The sequence below is a fragment of the Alligator sinensis genome, unplaced genomic scaffold, assembly GCF_000455745.1.
Source record: "Alligator sinensis unplaced genomic scaffold, ASM45574v1 scaffold4_1, whole genome shotgun sequence".
Taxonomy (NCBI): Eukaryota; Metazoa; Chordata; order Crocodylia; family Alligatoridae; genus Alligator; species Alligator sinensis.
In genome coordinates, this window is record NW_005841887.1 from 1948682 (window position 1) to 1969740 (window position 21059).

Below are 21059 nucleotides of genomic sequence, written 5' to 3' on the forward strand. Positions count from 1 at the left end.
TTGAAGAAGGTTTGGTGGGGGGTTGGTTTTTTGGGAGTTTTTTTATCGTTGTGTGGGATGGACCCGCTCTTTAGATGCGTGTTTGCGTTGCTTTGTTCCTTGGGCAGCAGAGGCGGGGGGCCCAGAGGAAGCGGCGGGCGAGGCCATTTCGGAAGAAACCTTAGAGGTGGAAGCGAAGGAGGAAAAGCAGCCGCAGTCGGTGTCCAGCGGCACCCAAACGGCAGAGGGGCAGAAGCCCGAGTCAAGGAAGAAAAAGAAGAAGAAACGGCAAATGAACAACTTGGAAAATGGTATGTTTTCTTCTTTTTTTTTTTTTTTTTACGGTTATTTTCTTAGTCGCAGCCTATGCTCATTTAGTGGCGGCCTTAGGGTTGTTGGGGCCCCGGGCAAGAGAGTCATTCGGGGCTCGGGTGGCCGTCCTAGAAGACAGTCTGGTTTTCTGCTACTCTTGTTGTCTTTTGATACAAAACCCCATGCCTTTATGGCCTCTATTTTTCTCTTCAAGAGAAAAACGCAGTCAAGGAACCAGTCAGGAGAAAAATAGAGGCTGTGAAGGTGTCCGGTTTCGTGTCAGTAGAGGACAGAGGACAACCGGGACTGTCCTCTATGATGGCCACCCTAATTGGGGCCGCTTAGAGGCTTAATTTGGAAGAACTATAACGGTTGTATCGTTGATCTTTTTAATATTCTTGGGGGGAATTAGATAAATAGTCAAGCGTTAAAATGCAAATAGAGCCGCTTCCTTGCAAAAACTTCACCCCTCTCCAAAAAAAAAAAAATGTTGTAAAATTTTAAGGGCCTCTATCTAAAGTGTGGGGCTCCTGGTTTGCCCTCCCCTAAGGCCACCACTGGCTTATTTTTGGACTGTTTCTTTTCCTTCCTCTATCCCAGTGTTTCCCAACCAGTGTGCCTGGGCACTAAAGTGTGCTGTTAGAAATGAACAGGCGTGCTGCGTAATTTGGCCATGCGAATGAGCTACTATAAGTATGAGGATGGGGAATGCCTTAAAAGGTGTGCCACAGAAAATTTTTATTAATGTAAGTGTGCCTCAGGCTCGAAAAGGTTAGGAATTGCTCTGTCCATATCCATCTCTCCATCCCCTCCAATTAACTGCTTGTGCGTGTAGTCTTGCCATGATTCCTACAACAGTGCGGAGAACTGGAAGGATTCATAGAGCGATTCTTATAGGGAGTGCTGAGATTTGACAAGTTTCATCTGAGCTGTGCGCCAGGCCCTGCTGTTGTGTAGCAAGAGAAGTGGTACATGAATGTTGGAGATGAGTTTCTGAATATTTGCTGAGATCCTTTGGTTTGGTTTCGTGGTTTTATTTAACCAAGTTTTGAAGAGTCAGGTGTGCAGAGAAGCTAAATATAAAATTAGTTTCCGTATGCCCTGGAATGCAGATGCAATTCTGCTAAATCATAATAGATTTATTGTTGTAGCCTCTCTTGAACATTTAAAATATACTTGGAAAGGACAAGAAAAACTGCTGAGAGATGGGACTACTGATTTTCTTAGCTAGGATCAGAACATAGGAATTCTTTAATGGCAATGCTTAGTCCCTGCTAGACTCTGTTGTTTCTCAGATCTTAATGAGGCTAGGTAGTAGAGGATTTGGTTCAAATGCACAACACTGAAGTAGCCTGGATACCACTGGTCTCAGACCTAAAAAGTAGCTTTCATTCTTTAAAAAGGCAGGCATAATATTCACAGGCCCACATGCCAATGCTGTATAACAGTTGACTTTTACTGCTGATGTGCTCTGAACTTACAACCTGAGTAATCCTTTCATTTGCACTTCAAGATTCTCTGGTTAATAGAGTTGCAAGGTAGTACAACTCTTAAAAGACTGAGAATTGAACAGAAATATCTCTGTCTCAAATCTATGTTGCGAGACCTACCACATGAGATGTTTTTAAATCAAATTGGACAAAATTTCTGTAAAAGTACTTGAGAAATTGAACCTTATGGTTTTATAGTTGTTTACATCTTTCCCCACATGAAAACCCTGTAGCAGAATTTAATGACTGTTACTTTAGAGTTTTGCGTCTCAGAATTTAACGCATCAAATTACTTTTAATGAAATACAAGATAGCTAAGTACAGATGTAATAAATTATGTGCTCATTTAAGGGAAATAACCCTTAGAATAATCATTGTGATACTAACATAAATATGATGTATTAATAACAAGTGATTAACATGGTGTTATATAGCTGTTTTTCCTCTAACTGCAAGATCTGTATGCAAAAAAAAAAGATGTGTATGAAAAACAATACCAACCTATTTGGCTCTTTTAAACACATTTTGTTTTTAATTTCTTGAAAAGGGGTTTTATATGTTCTCTTAAAAAAAAATTTTTAAAAATGTGTGTAGAAATAGAACTTTTGTTTCCTGTTTGATTTCCACAGTAGGCTGTCTGCTGGTATTTTTTTATTTAGAAACACCTTTCTTCAACTTGTAATAGCTTATATTGTACTCTATTTGAAGTTAAATGTAGAAATACTATACTATAGACATTGCTTACTGAATGCACTCATCTGCTATTGAAAGGAAAGGAAGAAACTTAACTTTTAGAGAGAGGTTTTTATCTCTTCTGGTTGGGAATGTAAATCTGAATGGAACTGACTGTTGGTTTCAGCAGTCTGCAGCAGAATGACCACTGCTGTAAATTAATTGCATCTAAGCAAGGAGTTAATTTTAAAGCTTGTCTTCCTGTCCCATCAGTAATCTCCGGTCCTGTTTATGCTACAAGCTTAGGCTTGATATTGCAAAGATTTGTACTGAGGTCTAGGAGAGTCCTCGGATACCTAATTTTAAGTACAGGTGTAAGCCTATGGATGGCCAGGGACTAAACCATGTTGGGAAATTTGGAGGCATGGAAACCTTGTAAGAGGGATCTACATATTAAGGAAATAAATTTCACAGCACAAATGTATTTATATTGTTTGCATATCTAGTTTTATGAGCACAGTAGACTTGTTTGGTGTATTTATTCTCTTTAAATGATCTTGTAGGCACAGAAACAAAAAAGATAAAGACTGAAGAACTGCAGTCTGCAGAAGCAGAAGATGAAGAAAACAGTAAAGCTCCTGAAGTAGAAGAAAATGCAGATGCTTCTGGAGAGGAAGACCTGAATGAAGAGGATGCTGAAGTGCCTAGTTTACCTCTTGGTGTAACAGGTAGTGTCTGTTCTGTTTTCCATATGTTCGCTACCACTAAATTTAATAAGATGCAAGTTCTGAATTGTTTCCTTAGAGTAACCCAGCTTTTTCAAACTTGACTGTTCAAAGTTAGTTTGCATATAAGCTGTATAGTTCTAGGGTTTTGAAAATGAATGCAGAACATAAAGCTATTTGTAGGGGTGCACTGATAAAAAAAAAAAAAATTTTGGCCGATACTGATAGCCAGCTATTAATATTAAGCAGCTATATCAGCCAATACCAACCCAATTGCTGATATGCAGCCCGGCAGCTTGGAGAGCTGTGTCTGGCCAGTAAGTCTGTGGAGGGGAAGGAGAGTTGTGGGGGGCAGATCGGGGCCCTCTTGATGAGGAAGGGAGTGGGGTTGGGGCAGCAGCAGGTGCTGCCCAGCTGGGGCAGAGCGGGGCACAGGATGGAGCCACAGTCAGCTCATCTAGGGGATGCAGGGGGATGGGGGTCCCCACGCTGTGCACACCCTGGGAGAGGTATATGGGGCAGGTAGATTTGTGTGCAGCGTGAGGGCAGGCTGCCTGCTGTGACCTCTTCTTGGCAGGGGTGAGCCTGGGCTGAGTCAGTATTGAGGACAGTGGGGTGGGCAGTGGCAATGCTAGGAGGAGGGTTACAGGGTAGGCTGCAACCACCCTGAAATTTGCCGTAACCCCCCTCGTAGTGCAACCGTCGCCTGCCCTGATCCGACCCAGCTGCACGCCCAGTAGAGTCCAGCACAGCCCCTGGCCCCAAGTGTGCAGCGGGTAGCCCGAACTCACCCTGCACACAAATCCGGAGGACACATACCCTCCCCCCCGCCTCCCCTGGGGGTGCACACAGCAGTGGGAGTTGCCCCACTCTCCCATGGACCTGGATGAGCCATCCACAGCTCTGTCCCACACCCCACCCAGCCCCAGCTGGGCAGCCCCTGCCCCAGCCCTGTTCCTTCCCTCACCGTGGGAGCCTCAATCTGCCCCCCTCCCCACAGGCTTACCAGCCGGCTACTACTCTCCAAGCTGCTGGGCTGTACTGACCATGTGCATGCTGCGGCTGTGCACATGCACGCAGCGTTTATCTGTGACATTATTGGTCATATCCACCCAAAAAAGCTGATTGCCATCAATGTCAATTTTCCTTTTATCAGTGCTGATATGATATGGACCAATGTATTGGTGCACCTCTAGGTATTTGTAAACTTGCAACTGAAATCTTTAAAAGCTTTTCTTTCACTTGTTGGTGTGTTGTGTATTAGTGCTTCTGGTTCTCTTTTTCGTGTTGCATTAATGAACATGAGGCACTAACCCTCATATAAGGCAAACTGCTGCAGTAATTGCTGGAGATAAAATAACATGAAATATTTATAAGTGGCCTGACTTGTATACTCCAATATTAAGCAACTATTATTCAGCCACTGTTGTTAGTATGTATGTTAAGGGCCTTTGGTTACACTTCCTCATTTCACTCTTGCTCTAAATGAACTGCTAAAAATTACTTAAGAAAACATTTCTAATTATTAAAGGAGAACAGTGCAGCAAAAAGATGGCTGGGTGCATGAGTGCTAAATACAGTGGAAAGAGGTGCATTCATACACGAGTTAAATGGCCAGCCTCGTGCAGTAGAAAACGTTGCAACAAGTACACATCAGTATAAAATATTTTGCCAACAATTTAGGGGTTGGTTGTTGTAATTGCATGGACTTGATTTGATTGTTGAACAGTCACTTTAGGTTTTTAGTTCAGTTTTGCTTTTACAAGTATCTCTAGCTAAAAATGTAATACCATTGGAAAGGAAATTTTCTGTCCGCTACTTTGATTCTGAGCTAGGTAATTGTAGTCATGTACACAGAGGATGGGCAGGTGTTGTGAGGAAATGAAAGGTGCTTTTTTTCAGGTGCTTTTGAAGACACTTCGTTTACTTCACTTGCTGATCTTGTCAGTGAGAACACATTGAAAGGAATAAATGAAATGGGCTTTACGCACATGACAGAAATTCAGCATAAGAGTATTAAACCCCTTTTGGAAGGCAGGTAAGAAGTAGAAGTTTAAAAGCCCAGCATGTTCACTTAATTTCATTATAAATGCAGGGGTCTTAAGTCTGGGGATACTGTCTTTCTGCTTTTTATAATAAATATTTATATAATATATATATTTAGGTAGAACATTTTTTTTTTTAATTAATTTTACCTTGGTACTCATACATTATACGTGCTTTTTTGTGGGATCCATTTCTAAAGTGTCTGAATGCTTTCCAGGCATTCAAAAGTAGAAATAGTAGTTTGTTTAATTGCTTTCTTCTAGTCTGTAGGGGAATATGGCTTGTTCAGTTGATAGGGGGTTGTTTACTTTTATGAGTCTATGTATTTAGTATGTAAGACATAAAATAATAGCCAGGGAAGTATGCACGGAAACTAGTTGTGGTCTTACAAGTGGAAAGATCTGTTTTCATTCCTACCTGTCACCTAAATGCATTCAGTTATATCTAGCTTCCATAAAACCTGTCTTCTGTTCCTATTAAACATTCCTAATGCAATGTTCAGGATCTCTCACAATTTGTCTGGGCTATTTCTATTCTGCAATCTTAAGTCCTCTGCTTATACTGGATGCTTCCAGTTACTGTTCAACTGCTAATACTTCCTATTACGAATCCTCCGACAGATTTGCTAATTACTTTTATAGGAAAAAGAACATTAACATTTAAGTGCTGTTGGCTATATGTAAACTAAAGTATTTCTCTTCTTAACTATGCTCCATTATAGAGATATTTTGGCAGCTGCAAAAACGGGTAGTGGCAAAACACTTGCATTCCTTATTCCTGCAATAGAACTCATCTACAAGTTAAAATTCATGCCTAGGAATGGTAAGGCTCTTCCTTTGCTTCCCAGTTAAATGTCACAGATTTGATGTAGTTCTTGGCCAAGGAGGGGAATAACGAGTCTAATTGGTGCTACATGGATGATTCCTTTTCTAGGAACTGGTGCTCTGATTCTTTCACCCACCCGAGAGCTTGCCATGCAGACCTATGGAGTTCTTAAGGAGCTAATGACTCATCATGTCCACACTTATGGGTTGGTGATGGGAGGCAGTAACAGATCAGCTGAGGCACAGAAGCTTGGAAATGGGATCAATATTATCGTGGCAACACCAGGTAGACTTCTAGATCACATGCAGGTAGGTAAAATGCCAGGTGGCTTCCTGTGGCTAAAAAAGAACTTATACACGGTTCCACCGGCTGACAACTTTGTGTTTGTTAAATTTATAGAATACCCCAGGCTTTATGTACAAGAACTTACAGTGCTTGGTAATTGATGAAGCAGATCGTATTTTAGAGGTCGGGTTTGAGGAAGAAATGAAACAGATTATAAAACTTCTGCCAAGTAAGTAACATCTGTGTCATTCTTAGAAATCATGACCCTTGTGATTTTGAAAAATAAAGGAGGTATAAAACATTAGCAAGAAAAGGCATAATACTCCTTAAGTTAAGACTTGAAATGATTATTTTCCTTCTGCTCTGTTTTCCTGTAATAGTAGTTACTACTAAGTTCAGCACATGCTAATCATGAAGGACAGGCAGCACCCCAAAAAAGTCATTCAGTCTATAGAAGTTAAGTTACAGTGTTTTTTCACATATAGCACACCCCCAAATATAACACACACCCCCTATTTTGGGAAAGCCCTGAGATGGTACTTGGGCTGATTTTATCTGGATTCTGTTTTCAGAGCGCAGACAGACCATGCTATTTTCTGCTACACAAACCAGAAAGGTTGAAGATTTGGCTAAAATATCTCTGAAAAAGGAGCCTTTATATGTGGGGGTTGATGACAACAAGGAGACAGCAACAGTTGATGGTCTTGAACAGGTAAAGCAGAAATGCTAGTAAATCTAGGTTTGCTTTTTGACATTTATTTCAACGTTTGTTCTTACATGGGTTCTAAAGAGCAGTTGTTTAGAATGGCAGGGAGCCTTGGACTTTGGTTGGGTAACTGACAGCAGATTGATTAACTCGGTCTGCTATTAGCAAGCTATAAGGATTTATCTATGGCTGGAAATATGTCATCTGTGGTGTGTGGTCAGCTGTACCACAGTACGTCATAGGACAGCTGATTGCTTCACAGGTGTTGTCAGGTGCTGTGTCCCGACTTGGGGCACATTTACAAGCAAAGGAAACCCTTCTGGGTAGAAATGACCCTCTGTGTCAGAAAGCAAAGCAATCTCCCTGCAGGGGATTCCTGCAGATGCATCTGCAAGCATGGTGGGGGGAACATCTCATAGGAGGTCACCTCTCCCTGCTTGCAAATAGGCCTCCCATGTTGGGGTTCAGATATGCAGGAAATTTCCTTGACATGTATTTGCAAATGCATAGGGGGATAATTCCCCTCTACACTTACAGACACCCATCAGGGAAATATCTGCTGCGTATCACTCCTGCACTCTGACGCAGGTCATGTGTCTGCAAGCAGGGAACCCGATTTGTAGACACGTACCCTGTAACAGAGCGAAGCCCTGAATTTCCCCACTTTACTGAGATACATTCCCAGAGAGATGCATCTGTGTAAATAGGGAAGGTGAGGCAGGTGCTCCCAAAGCTTGAGGGGCCCAGTCCTACCCAGTTATTCCTGTGGGGTTCAGGACCAGACCCCTCAGGCCAACAGAGCCCCTTCCGAGGGTGGTTGAAGAGCACAGGCAGCTTTGTGCTGCCTGCACTCTCCCACCATAAGCAAACAGACATCAGCCACAATAAAGCAGCATGATTTATCGCTACCTTCTGTCGTGGCCACAAATGTGAGCACTTGTAGTGCTACAGGAGGTAGGGCCATCTGTCTGCTTTCACTTAGTGCTGCCATAAAATGCGGCATCTGTTTCCTCCCTACATGTATTAGATGTTGCAAGATAGATGACATGAAGAGTTTAGCAAATGTAATATTTATTAGTTATGTTTTGAGAATCTGTTCCTGACCACATTGCACATTTAAAGAGAATTTACGTGAAATTGAACCTTTTCTTGTTTGTTTTTGTATTTTTTTAATCAATTTCAGTGCCATTGTCATTCTGTGAGATGGTTTTTGGAACTGTTTTATCAACTAGGGATAGTCGTTATTCCCTACATGATATTAATACATAAAAGCCTTTATTACTGCTTCAGACATCCATTTCCTTAATACTTCTACTTTTCTTGAGGTATTTTTAAACAGAAGTCACCTTTGATTTAATGTCAAAGGCTGAGTCAACTAACACTATACTGCACCTTCTAAATCAGTGGTTCTCAACCTTTTTTGTACCAGGACCCCTTTGTAAACATCAATGGCCAGTCCTGGCCCAGTACCCCTCTCCTGCCCTGGTGTGGTGCAGGGGATGGTTGTGTGAGGTATGGGGGGGCGCCAAGCAGCCCTTGGCAAGCTGGAACTTTGACAGCCTGCAAGGGAAAATCCACGGTTTCCCACGCTTTTCTCCTTTGAAGAAGAATCCATTTTTTTAAGTTGGTTCCTGACCCTTTCATATATTCTTGCGCCCACTTTCGAGTCCTGACCCATGGGTTGAGAAACAATGCTTTAAATAAAGAGACATAGCAATATACATGGAGTTCTGCAGCTGGTAATACGTGAAAGTTGTGGCACAGTTGCAGGCTGTTAGTTATCATCATAGATTTGATCTGAAGTAAAATTTCTGTTGACTGATGCAGTAGCATTTGGAGTTATTGTTTAGTTCTATCACCTTCAGCAATTAAGAGGTTTGAAACAGCTCGTTTGTGGATTTACCAAGTCAATTAACAGTATTTCCTGACACATTCCTCCTCTTTAGACAACTTGCCAAAATAAATATTTCAGCTCTCTGAAATGATATGCAGTTCGTTTCCTGGATAGGGAGAGAGCATACATGTGTAAAACTGTTTTGCTTCATCTATAGAATCAGGAACTTAAAATGTATGTTTTTGAAACTCCATTTCTTCTACTAATTTAATTGAGTTATTGGAAGTAAAAGCATGCGTGTTTTAAATAACGGAATTTGAATTCTTTCTAGGGCTATGTAGTTTGTCCATCTGAAAAAAGGTTCCTTCTGCTTTTCACATTCCTCAAGAAGAACCGGAAGAAAAAGCTGATGGTATTTTTCTCATCGTGTATGTCAGTGAAGTACCACTATGAACTACTCAACTACATTGATTTGCCTGTCATGGCCATTCATGTAAGTATTTTACTCAATAAATGTTGTGGAAAAACAGTACTGTCTTGTAGGTCACCAGCTCCAATCTCATTGAATCTAATAGTAAATGAAAATTATTACAGGCTAATGGATTTTCTTTGGCCTTAATTATTCCAGTTCATTTCTTAAAGAACAGTTACCTTTATCACAAAACCACTAACACTGCTGGATTTTGTTGCTGTCTTAGGAGAGAAGATTGCAAAGGCTCAGAAGATGAATCTCAGTATATTGACCTTGCCTGGTTTTGAGGGTCCCTGTGCTGCAGATTTTGTGGGAAAGGGAGAAAATCATGGGAATCCATTGCCAAAACCTGAGCTTCCTGAAACGATTTGTTTAATTCAAGGTTAAATGGCTCAGATATGAGTTTAGGATTCTGAGATTCCTGTGCCAAAGTTTATAATCTTCCTACCATCTAAAGTAAATGCCTTGTGTTGGATGCTTATAAAGAATCCTTCATCCAAATCCAGATATTCTTCTTTAATTACTAGCTGAACACTTTTTTTCTCCTATGAAATTAACCTGCCTTATAGAAGGACTCTATTAAAGCTGACTTTGATAGAGAATTCCCACATCTGAGTCCTACATTAACTCTTAAAAACATCAGCATTAGTCTTCTTGCAAACATGTATGGGAAGAAACCATTTTTGTCAACAAGGTCAGGTTAAATGTTAGAATATGTTGGGGCTGGACTCAATGATCTTACGAGGTCCATTCCAGCCCCAAATGTCTATGAAATAGCAATGTCAATCAGGCTTTTGTTTCTGGACTTACTGAGTGATTTCCTCACGCTGTCTTATTGTGAGGTGAAGGAAATCTTCTTTGTATCCAGGGGAGTTTGCTTGGAAATTACCATTGTTTTTAGTTTGGAATTAATCTTTGCTTAATGATCTCACATTTATTAAGCAAATAGTATGTGGGAAGTACTTGAATGCGGTAGAAGCTGCAAAATAGGACAGTCAGTTAATTAGTGGTAGTTAAAAATTCTTGTATTATCCCCACATCTTGGATGAAAACGTTTGAGCTTGTATTATCCCAAATGCAACCCAAGATAGTAGTGTGAATTAACTGAATATTTGATTTAAGTCATAAATACTTTATGAAACAGCTATAACTGGCCTCAGCTCTCTTCATTTTTTTTCTGTTAATGTTTTTGTGCTGCACTCTTAATAGATATGCTGGAGGTGAGGACAGGGGAAAAAGAAAGAAGGCATTTTTCTATCTAGTTTCCTGAGTGTCACTCTTTTTACATCCTGATCCTATAAAAAACCTATTCACTTCCTGAACTTCAGGCATGTGAATATTACCATAGACTTTGTACTTCTAGGATTGAGCTTTTTAATGCCCTCAAAAGTAGCATTTATTATAGACCTATGCTATATGTTAGGCTGCCTTGTTTCTGCCATACGAGCACAACATTGCATTACTTTTCTTAAAAACTGAAATGGATGCTGTGAGAGTCTCTTGGATAAGAGAGATGCATCGGGTTATTGTAATTTTTGTTTGTGGTCATACAGAATGTGAAACCATATTGTACACAGCTGACGGTTCTAAAGGCTGATTTGCAAAATCATTTAATTGCAAGTTAAATCTGAGTGTGGCCGTGGCATGTTTTGTTGTTCCCCTAGGGCAAGCAGAAGCAGACCAAACGTACCACCACATTTTTCCAGTTCTGTAATGCAGACTCTGGAATACTGCTGTGTACTGATGTAGCTGCCAGAGGACTGGATATTCCTGAAGTGGACTGGATTGTCCAGTATGATCCTCCAGATGATCCAAAGGTAACTTGTCTCCAAAAAATTCTTTTGCTGTGTCTCTCAGACCCTGTTTGCCAAGGAAGGATGGTTTTACTTAATTACTCCATAGAAAACTGTAATATACAAGCAGCTGAATTTTCTGCTGTAGTTTCTGGGAGAGAACCCAATTATAAGGTTCATATGGTGGGAGTACCTGTTGTGCTCAGTACTTTAAGCACTTCTAAAAAAGTTTGCATTTCAGTGTGAAAGGCGACTGGCTGTGCTCTGAAGGGGGTTAAAAAGGAAACCCATTAACAATTATTAAAAGCAGTCTTGGGTTGTATACTCACATTTAAATCTTTCTAGCAATTTTATTCTCTTCTTAAAGAGGTTCTTTTCACTCGTGTGTGTGTAAGAACAATGGAGGAAACAAGGAAAACTATTTAAAAAATGCTGACAGTCGTTTAATCTTTCATTTGCTGAATAAGTGAGTGTTATAGTATCAGTATCCCCAAATATATTTTTACATTAAGTGTTCCTTTTTACCTTACTTAATCATGCTTTAGATTCGCACCTCTTGGTTTCTGCATCCTATGCTTTCCATGTGGAATTTGCAGCGTTATGGAGGATAAACTCCACAGCCGAGTCACTGTAAACAGCTTTTTATTGGGCTGTTTACATGATTCAAAGGCAGATCAAATTGACACAGGAACTTGAATTTTGAGGCATAGATTTTTTTTTTTTCAGGGAGTTGATTATCAAATTTGACCATACTGTGTGCATTCATAGTAACGTATTATTCAGAAAGCAACAATGTATATTAAAGAAAATACTTAGAATATGAGAGTATAAGAATTTAATAATTTCTATTACACTTTATTTACTTTTCTTTATTTAAAAAAAAAAAAAAAAAGGAATACATTCATCGTGTTGGTAGAACTGCCAGAGGTATCGATGGCCGTGGACATGCGCTGCTCATTTTACGACCAGAAGAACTGGGTTTCCTTCGTTACCTAAAGCAAGCCAAGGTAAACTTACGTGCCACATTTTTACTATGCTGTTAGATATTTGAAGTAGAATCTGTAATGATTTATCAGATGTTTCAATACTTGAATAAAGGCCATTTAATTGCCTAAAAAATGTTTAACTGAATCATGTAATGGAAGCATGAGGTTTCTCCTGCAATGGAAACTGTGCATAGTCATTGAAACTTAAAAGCCTAACTAGAATTGTTTTATAGTGCAGCCTGAACATGCTCTGAGAGGGGGAAAAACTGCTTCTGTAAGCCCTCCAGCAGAGCCCAATAAGTACGTGCATGGCCCTCCAGTAGAAACAAAGTCAAAACCTACTAGTTCTTAGCTGTATTTTAAAGTCTGTTCTAAGAAATGTCAGTTACAAAAGCAAAAAATATTCCCATTTGTTCTTTCAAGCGAAAGTCACTGCTCCCTTCTATTACCATAAATGGGAAGGGTTGCTTTTCTCATTTAAGAGACATTAGAAACGATGTCTACGCTACAGGCAACCCCCACTTAGCGCTTTTAATTGGTTCCAGAAAAACAACGTTAAGCAGAACCATGCTGAGTGAAACCCATTTCCCCATAGGAATGAATGTAAATAGAAATACTGCCACCTCTCCAGCTGCACATGCCAGCCTGGACCTGTGCTCCTGCTGCCCCAGCCTGGCACCGGTGCAGGCCCTGCGCTCATGCTAACCCCCCCCACTCACTGCTTGTCACCACCGGTGCCTCTCCCCACCCGCCTGCCCGCTGGCCAGTCCAGCGCTATGTGCCAGCCTGGGCACCAGCACTCCTGCCGCCCTGTACTGGGTGGAGGCCCCTGCCAGCATGGCCCCAGGCACTGGCGCTCCTTCTGCCCTGCCCTGGATGCAAGCCCCAGGTGTGGGCCCTGCACTCACTGCCACTTCTCCCCAGCCCCCCGCACTCACACCTGCCCCCGCACTCGCTGCCGCCGCCACAGTGCCTTCTCCCCGCCTGCCCACCATGCCTTCTTGCTGATTCCACTGAGTGCTATAGTGAATCTGGCTAAGCGCTCAGTGAAATCAGGTATCCATTTTAAATGAGCACTATAGTGAGGACCTAGTCAGGGAACTTCTGGTGGGCCTGGACATGTTCATATCAGCAGGTCCAGATGATCTCCACCCCAGGTTGCTGAGGGAATTGGCAGAGGTCATTGCGGGACCCCTGGCACGGCTTTACGAGCACTCATGGTGCTCTGGCGAGGTGCCAGAGGACTGGAAAAGTGCCAGTGCAGTCCCCATTTTCAAAAAAGGAAGGAAGGAGGACCCAGGAAACTATAGGCCTGTTAGTCTTACGTCGGTCCTGGGGAAGCTCTTTGAGAGAATTATCCAGGCGCACACCTGCGAGGGGCCAGCAGGGGAGATTATGCTTAGGGGCAACCAACATGGGTTCTTTAGGGGCAGGTCCTGTCAGACCAACCTGGTTGCCTTCTACGACCAGGTCACAAAATCCTTGGACGCAGGTGTCATAGACGTAGTCTTTCTGGACTTTAGGAAGGCCTTCGACACTGTCTCTCACCCCATCCTCATTAAAAAATTAGGCGACTGTGGCGTTGATGCCTACACGGTCAGATGGGTCGCAAATTGGCTGGAGGGCCACACCCAGAGAGGTGGTGGGCGGGTCATTTTCGACCTGGAGGGATGTGGGCAGTGGAGTCCCCCAGGGCTCAGGGCTCAGTCCTCAGGCCTGCACTGTTCAACATCTTCATCAGCGACTTGGACAAGGGGGTGAAAAGCACCTTGTTTAAATTCGAGGATGACACTAAGGTGTGGGGAGACCTAGGCATGCTAGAAGGGAGGGACAGGTTTCAATTGGATCTGGACAGGTTACAGGGGTGGGCAGATGAGAATAGGATGGGATTCAATACTGACGATGCAGGGGACTGCACCTAGGGAGAAGGAACCAGCAGCATACCTACAGGCTGGGGAACTCCCTTCTCCTCAGCACAGAGGCAGAAAAGGATCTTGGAGTCATTGATTCCAAGATGAACATGGGCCGCCAATGTGGGGACGCGGTCAGTAAGGCTAAGTGCACCTTGTCATACATCGACAGACGTATCACAGGCCGGTCCAAGGAGGTGATCCTCCCCCTCTGTGACACTGGTCAGGCTGCAGTTGGAGTATTGCGTCCAGTTCTGGGTACCGCACTTCAGAAGTGAAGTGGCCAGCATTGAGAGGGTCCAGAGGAGGGCCGCTCGCATGGTTAGAGGGCAGCAGGGCAGGAGAGTCAACAGGACCTGAACCTGTTCTTCTCGATCAATTTCTCCAGCTGGAGGGAATCTGGTGGCCGTCTATAAACTTCCAAGGGGGACCAGCAGGGACTGGGAGAGTCCCTGTTCCCCCGAGCACTACCAGGAGTAACTAGGACCAACGGCCACAAGTTGACAGAGTAGGTTCAGGCTGGACATCAGGAGGCGCTACTTCACTATCAGGGCAGCTAGGATTTGGAACCAACTTCCAAGGGAAGTGGTGCTCACTCCTACCCTGGGGGTCTTCAAAAGGAGGCTAGATAAATCACCTAGCCAGGGTCATTTGACCCCAGCACCTTTTCCTGCCCATGGCAGGGGGTTGGACTTGATGATCTGCTCAGGTCCCTTCTGACCCTACCAACTATGAAACTGAAACAGTGCTAACCAAAACCACGTTAAACAGGGATTGCCTGTAATGTCCTACTCTGGTTAAATGCCTGATGCTCGGTCTTTATTCATATAGAAGAGGGCCATTGTATTTTGGCTTTATAGTTCACTTTCTCCATCATTTACAAGTTCAGAATTCTGCACATTTCTATGGAAAATATGATGATTTCACTTGGGTAATAAAATGTTTTGTTAGGGGAAAGGTTTGCAGAAACACTTTGTGGAAATTTTAGTGGTAGCATTTTAAGTAATACTTGAATGTCATATAGAAGGCAAGTGATTCTTAACTAGCCTTCTTTAGGGTTTGTTTTCATTATGCAATTCTGCCATTTTTATGCTGGTATGGTTGTAAGTGGCTAAACTTTCTATTGTGGATGCAGTTAGCCTGTTCTTAAAATGTGTGCACACCGGTACAGTTTGACGGTCTGTTGTGCTAGCACGGTTAAAGCCTGCCTGGTTCTGTAGACAGTAGTACACATGGGAGTGGTTAGCATCAGATCAGATTGCCTTTGACTCTCCAAAGTGATCAGGTGCCAATTCACAGGTAGGTTTGGCATGAGTTCATGGTGAAGCTCGAAGTCTCCTTAAGTACTTTGCTACTGTGCCCTCATACCAGCGTAAGGCATTTCTAGCCCTCCATGAGAGCTTTTGATAAAGGAAGATCCCATCTCTGTCAGACAGGTTATGCTGCTATCATTTTTTCGCGTAAACCAGGCTTTGTTGTCCATCTGATGCAATCTGTGTCTCTTACTTAAACCTTATATAATGCTGAGTAAAAAAAAATACTTTGTTTAGCTAATTTCATACTTTTTCTTTTTAGGTACCATTGAGTGAATTTGAATTTTCCTGGTCCAAAATTTCAGATATCCAGTCTCAGGTATATTTCATACATCTCTGAATTCCTGTACGAAAATAATTTCAGTAAAGGGTATTATATTGCTACAAGGTAAAGGAGGCCTTGAAATGACTGCATGACTTGTATAGGAAACTTTCATATTTGCCATGTGCTTGGCCTTCCCGTCATTTCACCTTCCTATGACTTCATAATGACACAATGTTTAATTTTAATGATGCATTAATTATGACATTCTGCTCTCCTTATATACCTTGTATGCTGTTAAATTCAGTGAGAATTAATTTGTCTGTTTTAGAAATAGGCTCTTCCCTTTTATAAAATTTAATCTTGATATTGTTATCTAGTGTATTCTCTGTCTCCCCGGTTGCGAATTAATGATTGCAGGTGAAGTGTTTGTGCTGAGCATAGTAAATATAAGTTTGTGCTAACCTCTATTTTAGCTTTTCTAATTATCAGTAAACCTTATTTTAAAAAATCTCTATACTTCAGAAGGAACAGGGAAGTCTAGCACCTTCATTTGTGAATTCTGTTATGTATAGCAGAAATCTTTTTAACTAGTCTGATTTATGTATCAGTACCATAAAGCAGCAGCCAGATTTTTCTTAACCTTTCTCATTTGATTTGAAATCCTGACCCAGCAAAGTGTAATGTGTTTTCTTTCTTTTCTTTAACCTGGATGGTCAGCTGGGTTGATAGTTCAGTTTGTGTTCTGGTTAAGCTAAATTAAATTTCAGAAAAGTAGTGCCTTTGTTTTCATAAGAATGTGTCATTTTTACTATAAATGGGAAACACCTAATATGGCAGCATGTTTGGAACTTGGCATTTTTCTAGAATTATGCAGTCTCTTTCACATTTTTTATGGTTATTAAATATGAATCATTCCTTTTGTGGAAGGTCTGTAAAGTTGCTAAATAGCTTATATTTGAAAAATTCAGCACCATTAGGGTTGTGTGTGTTTAAATCCTACTTAAGTAAAGGCTCTTAAAACCGCTGCAGAGGGAGTTACCCATCGTTAAGAATAATTTGAAAGTAGTGAATAATATTTTTAATATGGTGAATTAATGCATGTTAAAGGTCAAAGCACATGTGTTTAAACCCAGTGCTATAGCACAGTAGGGATTTTGTGTTCTTGGCAGTTGTGATTAGTAAAATCCTCTGATTTAAAGAGAAAATTTAGGTGTGCGCTGCGTTAAAAATAACTATTGCCTGCTTTTAGTATTTTGAAGCTTGGCAATATACAACTGTCTCTAGGCTAATTTTTAATTTGTCAGACAACTCTCAATTTCAGTTGTATCTACTTTTAAAAATAAAAATAATCTAAAAAGACTATATTAAAACAATGTAATTCATTATTTTTGTAACACTTGTCGAGATACTGAGGCAATGTAATGTAAATCTTTTTTTATTTTTTTCTCTCTGCTCAACACTGAGATTGCAAAATGCTCATAAACATAAGGGCTATTTTACTGAAATATATGTCTTCATTGCAACTTAAATTCAGATAACTTGATTTGTTGTGCAATTTGAACCTACTGTAACCATAATTGGATACATTATTTCTCCCCCCCTCCAGCTGGAGAAATTGATTGAGAAGAACTACTTTCTTCACAAGTCAGCCCAGGAAGCATACAAAGCATACATTAGAGCTTATGACTCCCATTCCCTGAAGCATATCTACAATGTCAATAACCTGGATCTACCCAAAGTTTGCCTTTCTTTTGGCTTCAAAGTCCCTCCGTTTGTTGATCTCCGTATCCTTCTGTTGTTCTGCTTAAAATTGCCAACGTACTTTCTTGAGGAATGTAGTAGGTGCAAGCCCATAATTTTGCTGTTAATCATTTAAACATGTCAACAAGTTCAAAGGGAGTGGTTTTATCAAAACTTACCCAGCAGTTTGGCTAGTTTTAATATTTGTCCACAGATACAAATATAATTGCATTTTAATTTTTGCATATTTTGTGCATCTGGGAATGCTGTATGTATGTGTTGGGGCGTGTCTTCCCTGCTCTTATTTGCATTCACAAAGAAGGACACCGTAGTCCATGTGCCAAGTTTGGGACCTAAGGTGGTACAGCCATCTTAGAGTGCCGCTAGGCACCCCCTAAGGGCAACTCTTAGGCCCCCTGTCCTGGGCATGGCACAGAAGTGGGATAGGCAAACACTTAGAGTCTCTTCTTCCCCACCCCCCACTCCCCCAGCATGATTTGTACAATAAGGTGGTATTATACTAGGGCTGTGCAAATTCGATTAGGAGGAGATTTGGCCCAATTCAGTTGCTGAATCTCCGAATCATAGTTTCATAGTTTTAGGGTCGGAAGGGACCTAATAGATCTTCTAGCCCGCCCCCCCGCCAGGGCGGGAGAACAACAAAAGAACCCTAAACAAAAAACGGGACTCAAATGAGTCCAGCCAGGTAGGTATCCAGCCTCTTCTTAAAGATCCCCAGGGTAGGGGCCAGCACCACCTCCCTTGGAAGTTGGTTCCAGCTCCTAGCCGCCCTAACTGTGAAGTAGTTTTTTCGGATGTCCAATCTGTACCTCCTCTCCATCAACTTGTGCCCATTACTCCTTGTTATGCCAGCGGGGGCTAGGGGAAACAGCGTCTCCCCCAAGCCCTTCTGGTTCCCCCTAGTGAGTTTATAGACGGTCACCAGGTCCCCCCTCAGCCTTCTCTTGTGGAGGCTGAATAGGTTCAGGTCCCGCAGTCTCTCACTGTAGGGTCTGCCCTGTTGTCCCCGGATCATGCGGGTGGCCCTCCTCTGGACCCTCTCCATGTTGTCCACATCCCTCCTGAAATGGGGCGCACAGAACTGGACACAATACTCCAGCTGCGGCCTGACCAGCGTCGCATAGAGGGGGAGAATCGAATCGGGAGACCAATTAAAAGGTCTGAATCGATTCAGAAAAGTTTCGGCGCCATTTTGGAGATTTGGCCATAGACTAAACAGGCAGCAGTTCTCACCACGCTGGACACAGCTGCTTCCAGCTAGTAAATCTGTGGTGGGAAGGTGGTGCAGAATAACACCCCCATAACGAGGGAGGGACAGGCTGGGGCTGGGACAAGCTTCCCACCTCTCGGCCCTGGCCCAGCCTCAGTCCCGCACTGCCTGGGTGGGGCCTAAAGCTCGAGTGGAACCACCCTCAGCAAAGCTGCCAGGCCAGAAGGGATGGAGCCCCCAGGACACCCATGCCCACCCTACCCCAGGAAGAGTCTAGTGGCTCCTCCAGAGCCGCGGCGCCAGGGAGCCAATCTTTGCCTTGGGCAAAGGCAGACTACAGTTGCTCTCTGCTTGCTCCCTTCCTCCGCCCCTCACTGGAGCCTTCGAAAGTGGTGCAGTACCATGTGCGTCCTGCCACTGAGCAGGCCAGGCAGCAAGGCACATGGCACCGCTTTCAAAGGCTACAATGAGGCACGGAGGTGGGGAGCAGGCAGAGCACAGCTGCAGCCCACCCTTGCCCTGTGCAAAGATCAGGGGGCCACGGCCCCCCCACCCTCTTGGCTGCCCTGCGCCGTGGCTCTGGAGGAATCACGGACTCTGATTTTCCCACGACTTGGCCGGGGCCCCATTCACCATGAACAGGGCCCTGGCTGGGCCGGCTCATGGGTCAATCAGAGCCCAGTGGCTTGTCCAGGGACATGGTGTGGGGGAGCCAGAGGAAGGGAAACAAATGTGCACCCCTTCCCTGGCTCCCCCCACGGTGCGCACAGCTGCAGGAGTCATCCACCCACACCCCTGGACGAGCCACTGGGCTCCCATTGCCCCACATGAATGGGGCTCTGGCTGGGCCGGGTCATGGAGCAATACCCACAGTGCAGCAGGGAGTGGGGCAGGGGTGAATGATATGCCCTGCCACAAATCTGCTCCCTTCTGCACTGTGGGGGTCTCGCTATGCAGTCAAAAGAAACCCGTGTGCTGTGCTGGGCCGGCTGTGATCCTGGCGCATCCCTCCCCCCTGCTGCAGCAGCCTGCAGCTAGGCTCCCCTGGTGTCAGCGACTCAAATCACCCAATTAAATCACCATCCCTCCAAATCGGCTGAATCTGAAGCGAATACTTGACACTTTGCACAGGCCCAGTATATACGTAAATGTAATAGTGGCTGAATATTATCTTGCTGGGGACAGAAAGTATTAGGACTGTCTCAAGAAAAGAGTTGATTCCCAAAACAGCTTTACTTTGGTCCTAGTCAAATGAAATCAAATTAAGACTGGAAAGAAAGAATAGTAGACGACATTAAATGGAATAATGGGAGCTAGTTAAGTTTTAAGAGATTTCCTCCAGCTTTGCAGCAAATACGCTTTATTTTGTAAAATACCATCCATGTTAGAGAAAAATGTTCCTTTTGAATAGTGTTGAAATATGCAGCATGTAACTTGATTTAAAATATGTTGTCAACCTTCCTTAACCAAAATCTTCCAGACGTGAACAGCAGCCAAGGCAAAAGATTGCAAAAAAGAGGCGGAGGTGGAGGATTTGGTTACCAGAAACCCAAAAGCGTTCACAAAGCGAAAATCTTCAAACAGGTTAACAAGAAGACACCAGAGAGACGGCAATTTTGTCGTTGAACCTATCACTATCCAAATGGCTTCTGTCACTGGAAAAAACTCTCCTCTTTTAAACAATCTAGCAGATGTTTCTTCTATGACCGTCAGCTGTGGTGTTGAAAATTTGATGATGTTGAGTTCGATTTCTGAGTAGATTTGTAGCTCTTCTCTCACCTAAGAAGTTCCTGCAAAATAAGCGAGACACAGCTAGGTGGCTTTGTCAACATTCATTCCAAAGCTGATAGTTGGATATAACCATTTTCACTATGAAACAGTGAAACAAAAGTTGTTCTTGAAAATTGTGCATTTTTTCTAGCTTCCCCCACCCCCACAAATAGGAAAATCTCATTTATCTTCTCTCACCTTGAAAACACCTCTTAAAGGCTGGGGTGACTCATTGCTCTCCAGTTTTGAATACAGAGTGGGTATTTTGCATAGTAGGAGTCCTTTCGTCTTCAGAAATTAAAGAGGCTGGTAAGTCATTGGGATCATGTTTACAGTATAAAAACCGTTGTTTCTCTCAGTGGAATCGCTTGTACAAAACTCACTGCCTTTCTCATTAAGTATCCAGAAGAAAGTAGCAGATCTTTGAAAAACACAATTTCTATGAGTCTAAAACTGAAGCGTTAACCCAAAATTATTTTAAAACCATCAAGGATAGTGCATCGATCTGTTTATCAAATAATACAAGTTGTCAAGTGTACAAAATAAAACGTAATTGTATATTTTTATGCAGTGTGCTTGACCTTTTTTTTATATTGTGCTAATACGTTTATATTCCAGAAGAGCAGTCTATTTTACTTGATCATTTTTGACATTTCAACCTAAATTTAAACATACATCCCATATAATTCCTGAAGTGTATATAGT

The 21059-nt window shown here is 42.6% G+C and overlaps 1 protein-coding gene across 1 annotated transcript in view; it reads left to right on the forward strand.

The window, feature by feature from the left end:
* DDX18 (DEAD-box helicase 18) overlaps window positions 1-20925 on the forward strand; it is a 21197-nt gene extending 272 nt beyond the window's left edge. Inside the window, exons 2-14 of the mRNA XM_025196984.1 lie at window positions 102-290; window positions 3017-3181; window positions 5081-5216; window positions 5946-6046; window positions 6158-6357; window positions 6449-6563; window positions 6907-7046; window positions 9206-9367; window positions 11011-11163; window positions 12033-12146; window positions 15611-15667; window positions 17220-17397; window positions 20065-20925. Of these exons, the coding sequence (XP_025052769.1) occupies window positions 102-290; window positions 3017-3181; window positions 5081-5216; window positions 5946-6046; window positions 6158-6357; window positions 6449-6563; window positions 6907-7046; window positions 9206-9367; window positions 11011-11163; window positions 12033-12146; window positions 15611-15667; window positions 17220-17397; window positions 20065-20210 (1856 nt within the window). The 3' untranslated portion in view covers window positions 20211-20925. The remainder of the gene's footprint in view (window positions 1-101; window positions 291-3016; window positions 3182-5080; window positions 5217-5945; window positions 6047-6157; window positions 6358-6448; window positions 6564-6906; window positions 7047-9205; window positions 9368-11010; window positions 11164-12032; window positions 12147-15610; window positions 15668-17219; window positions 17398-20064) is intronic.
* The last annotated feature ends 134 nt before the right edge of the window (window positions 20926-21059 follow it).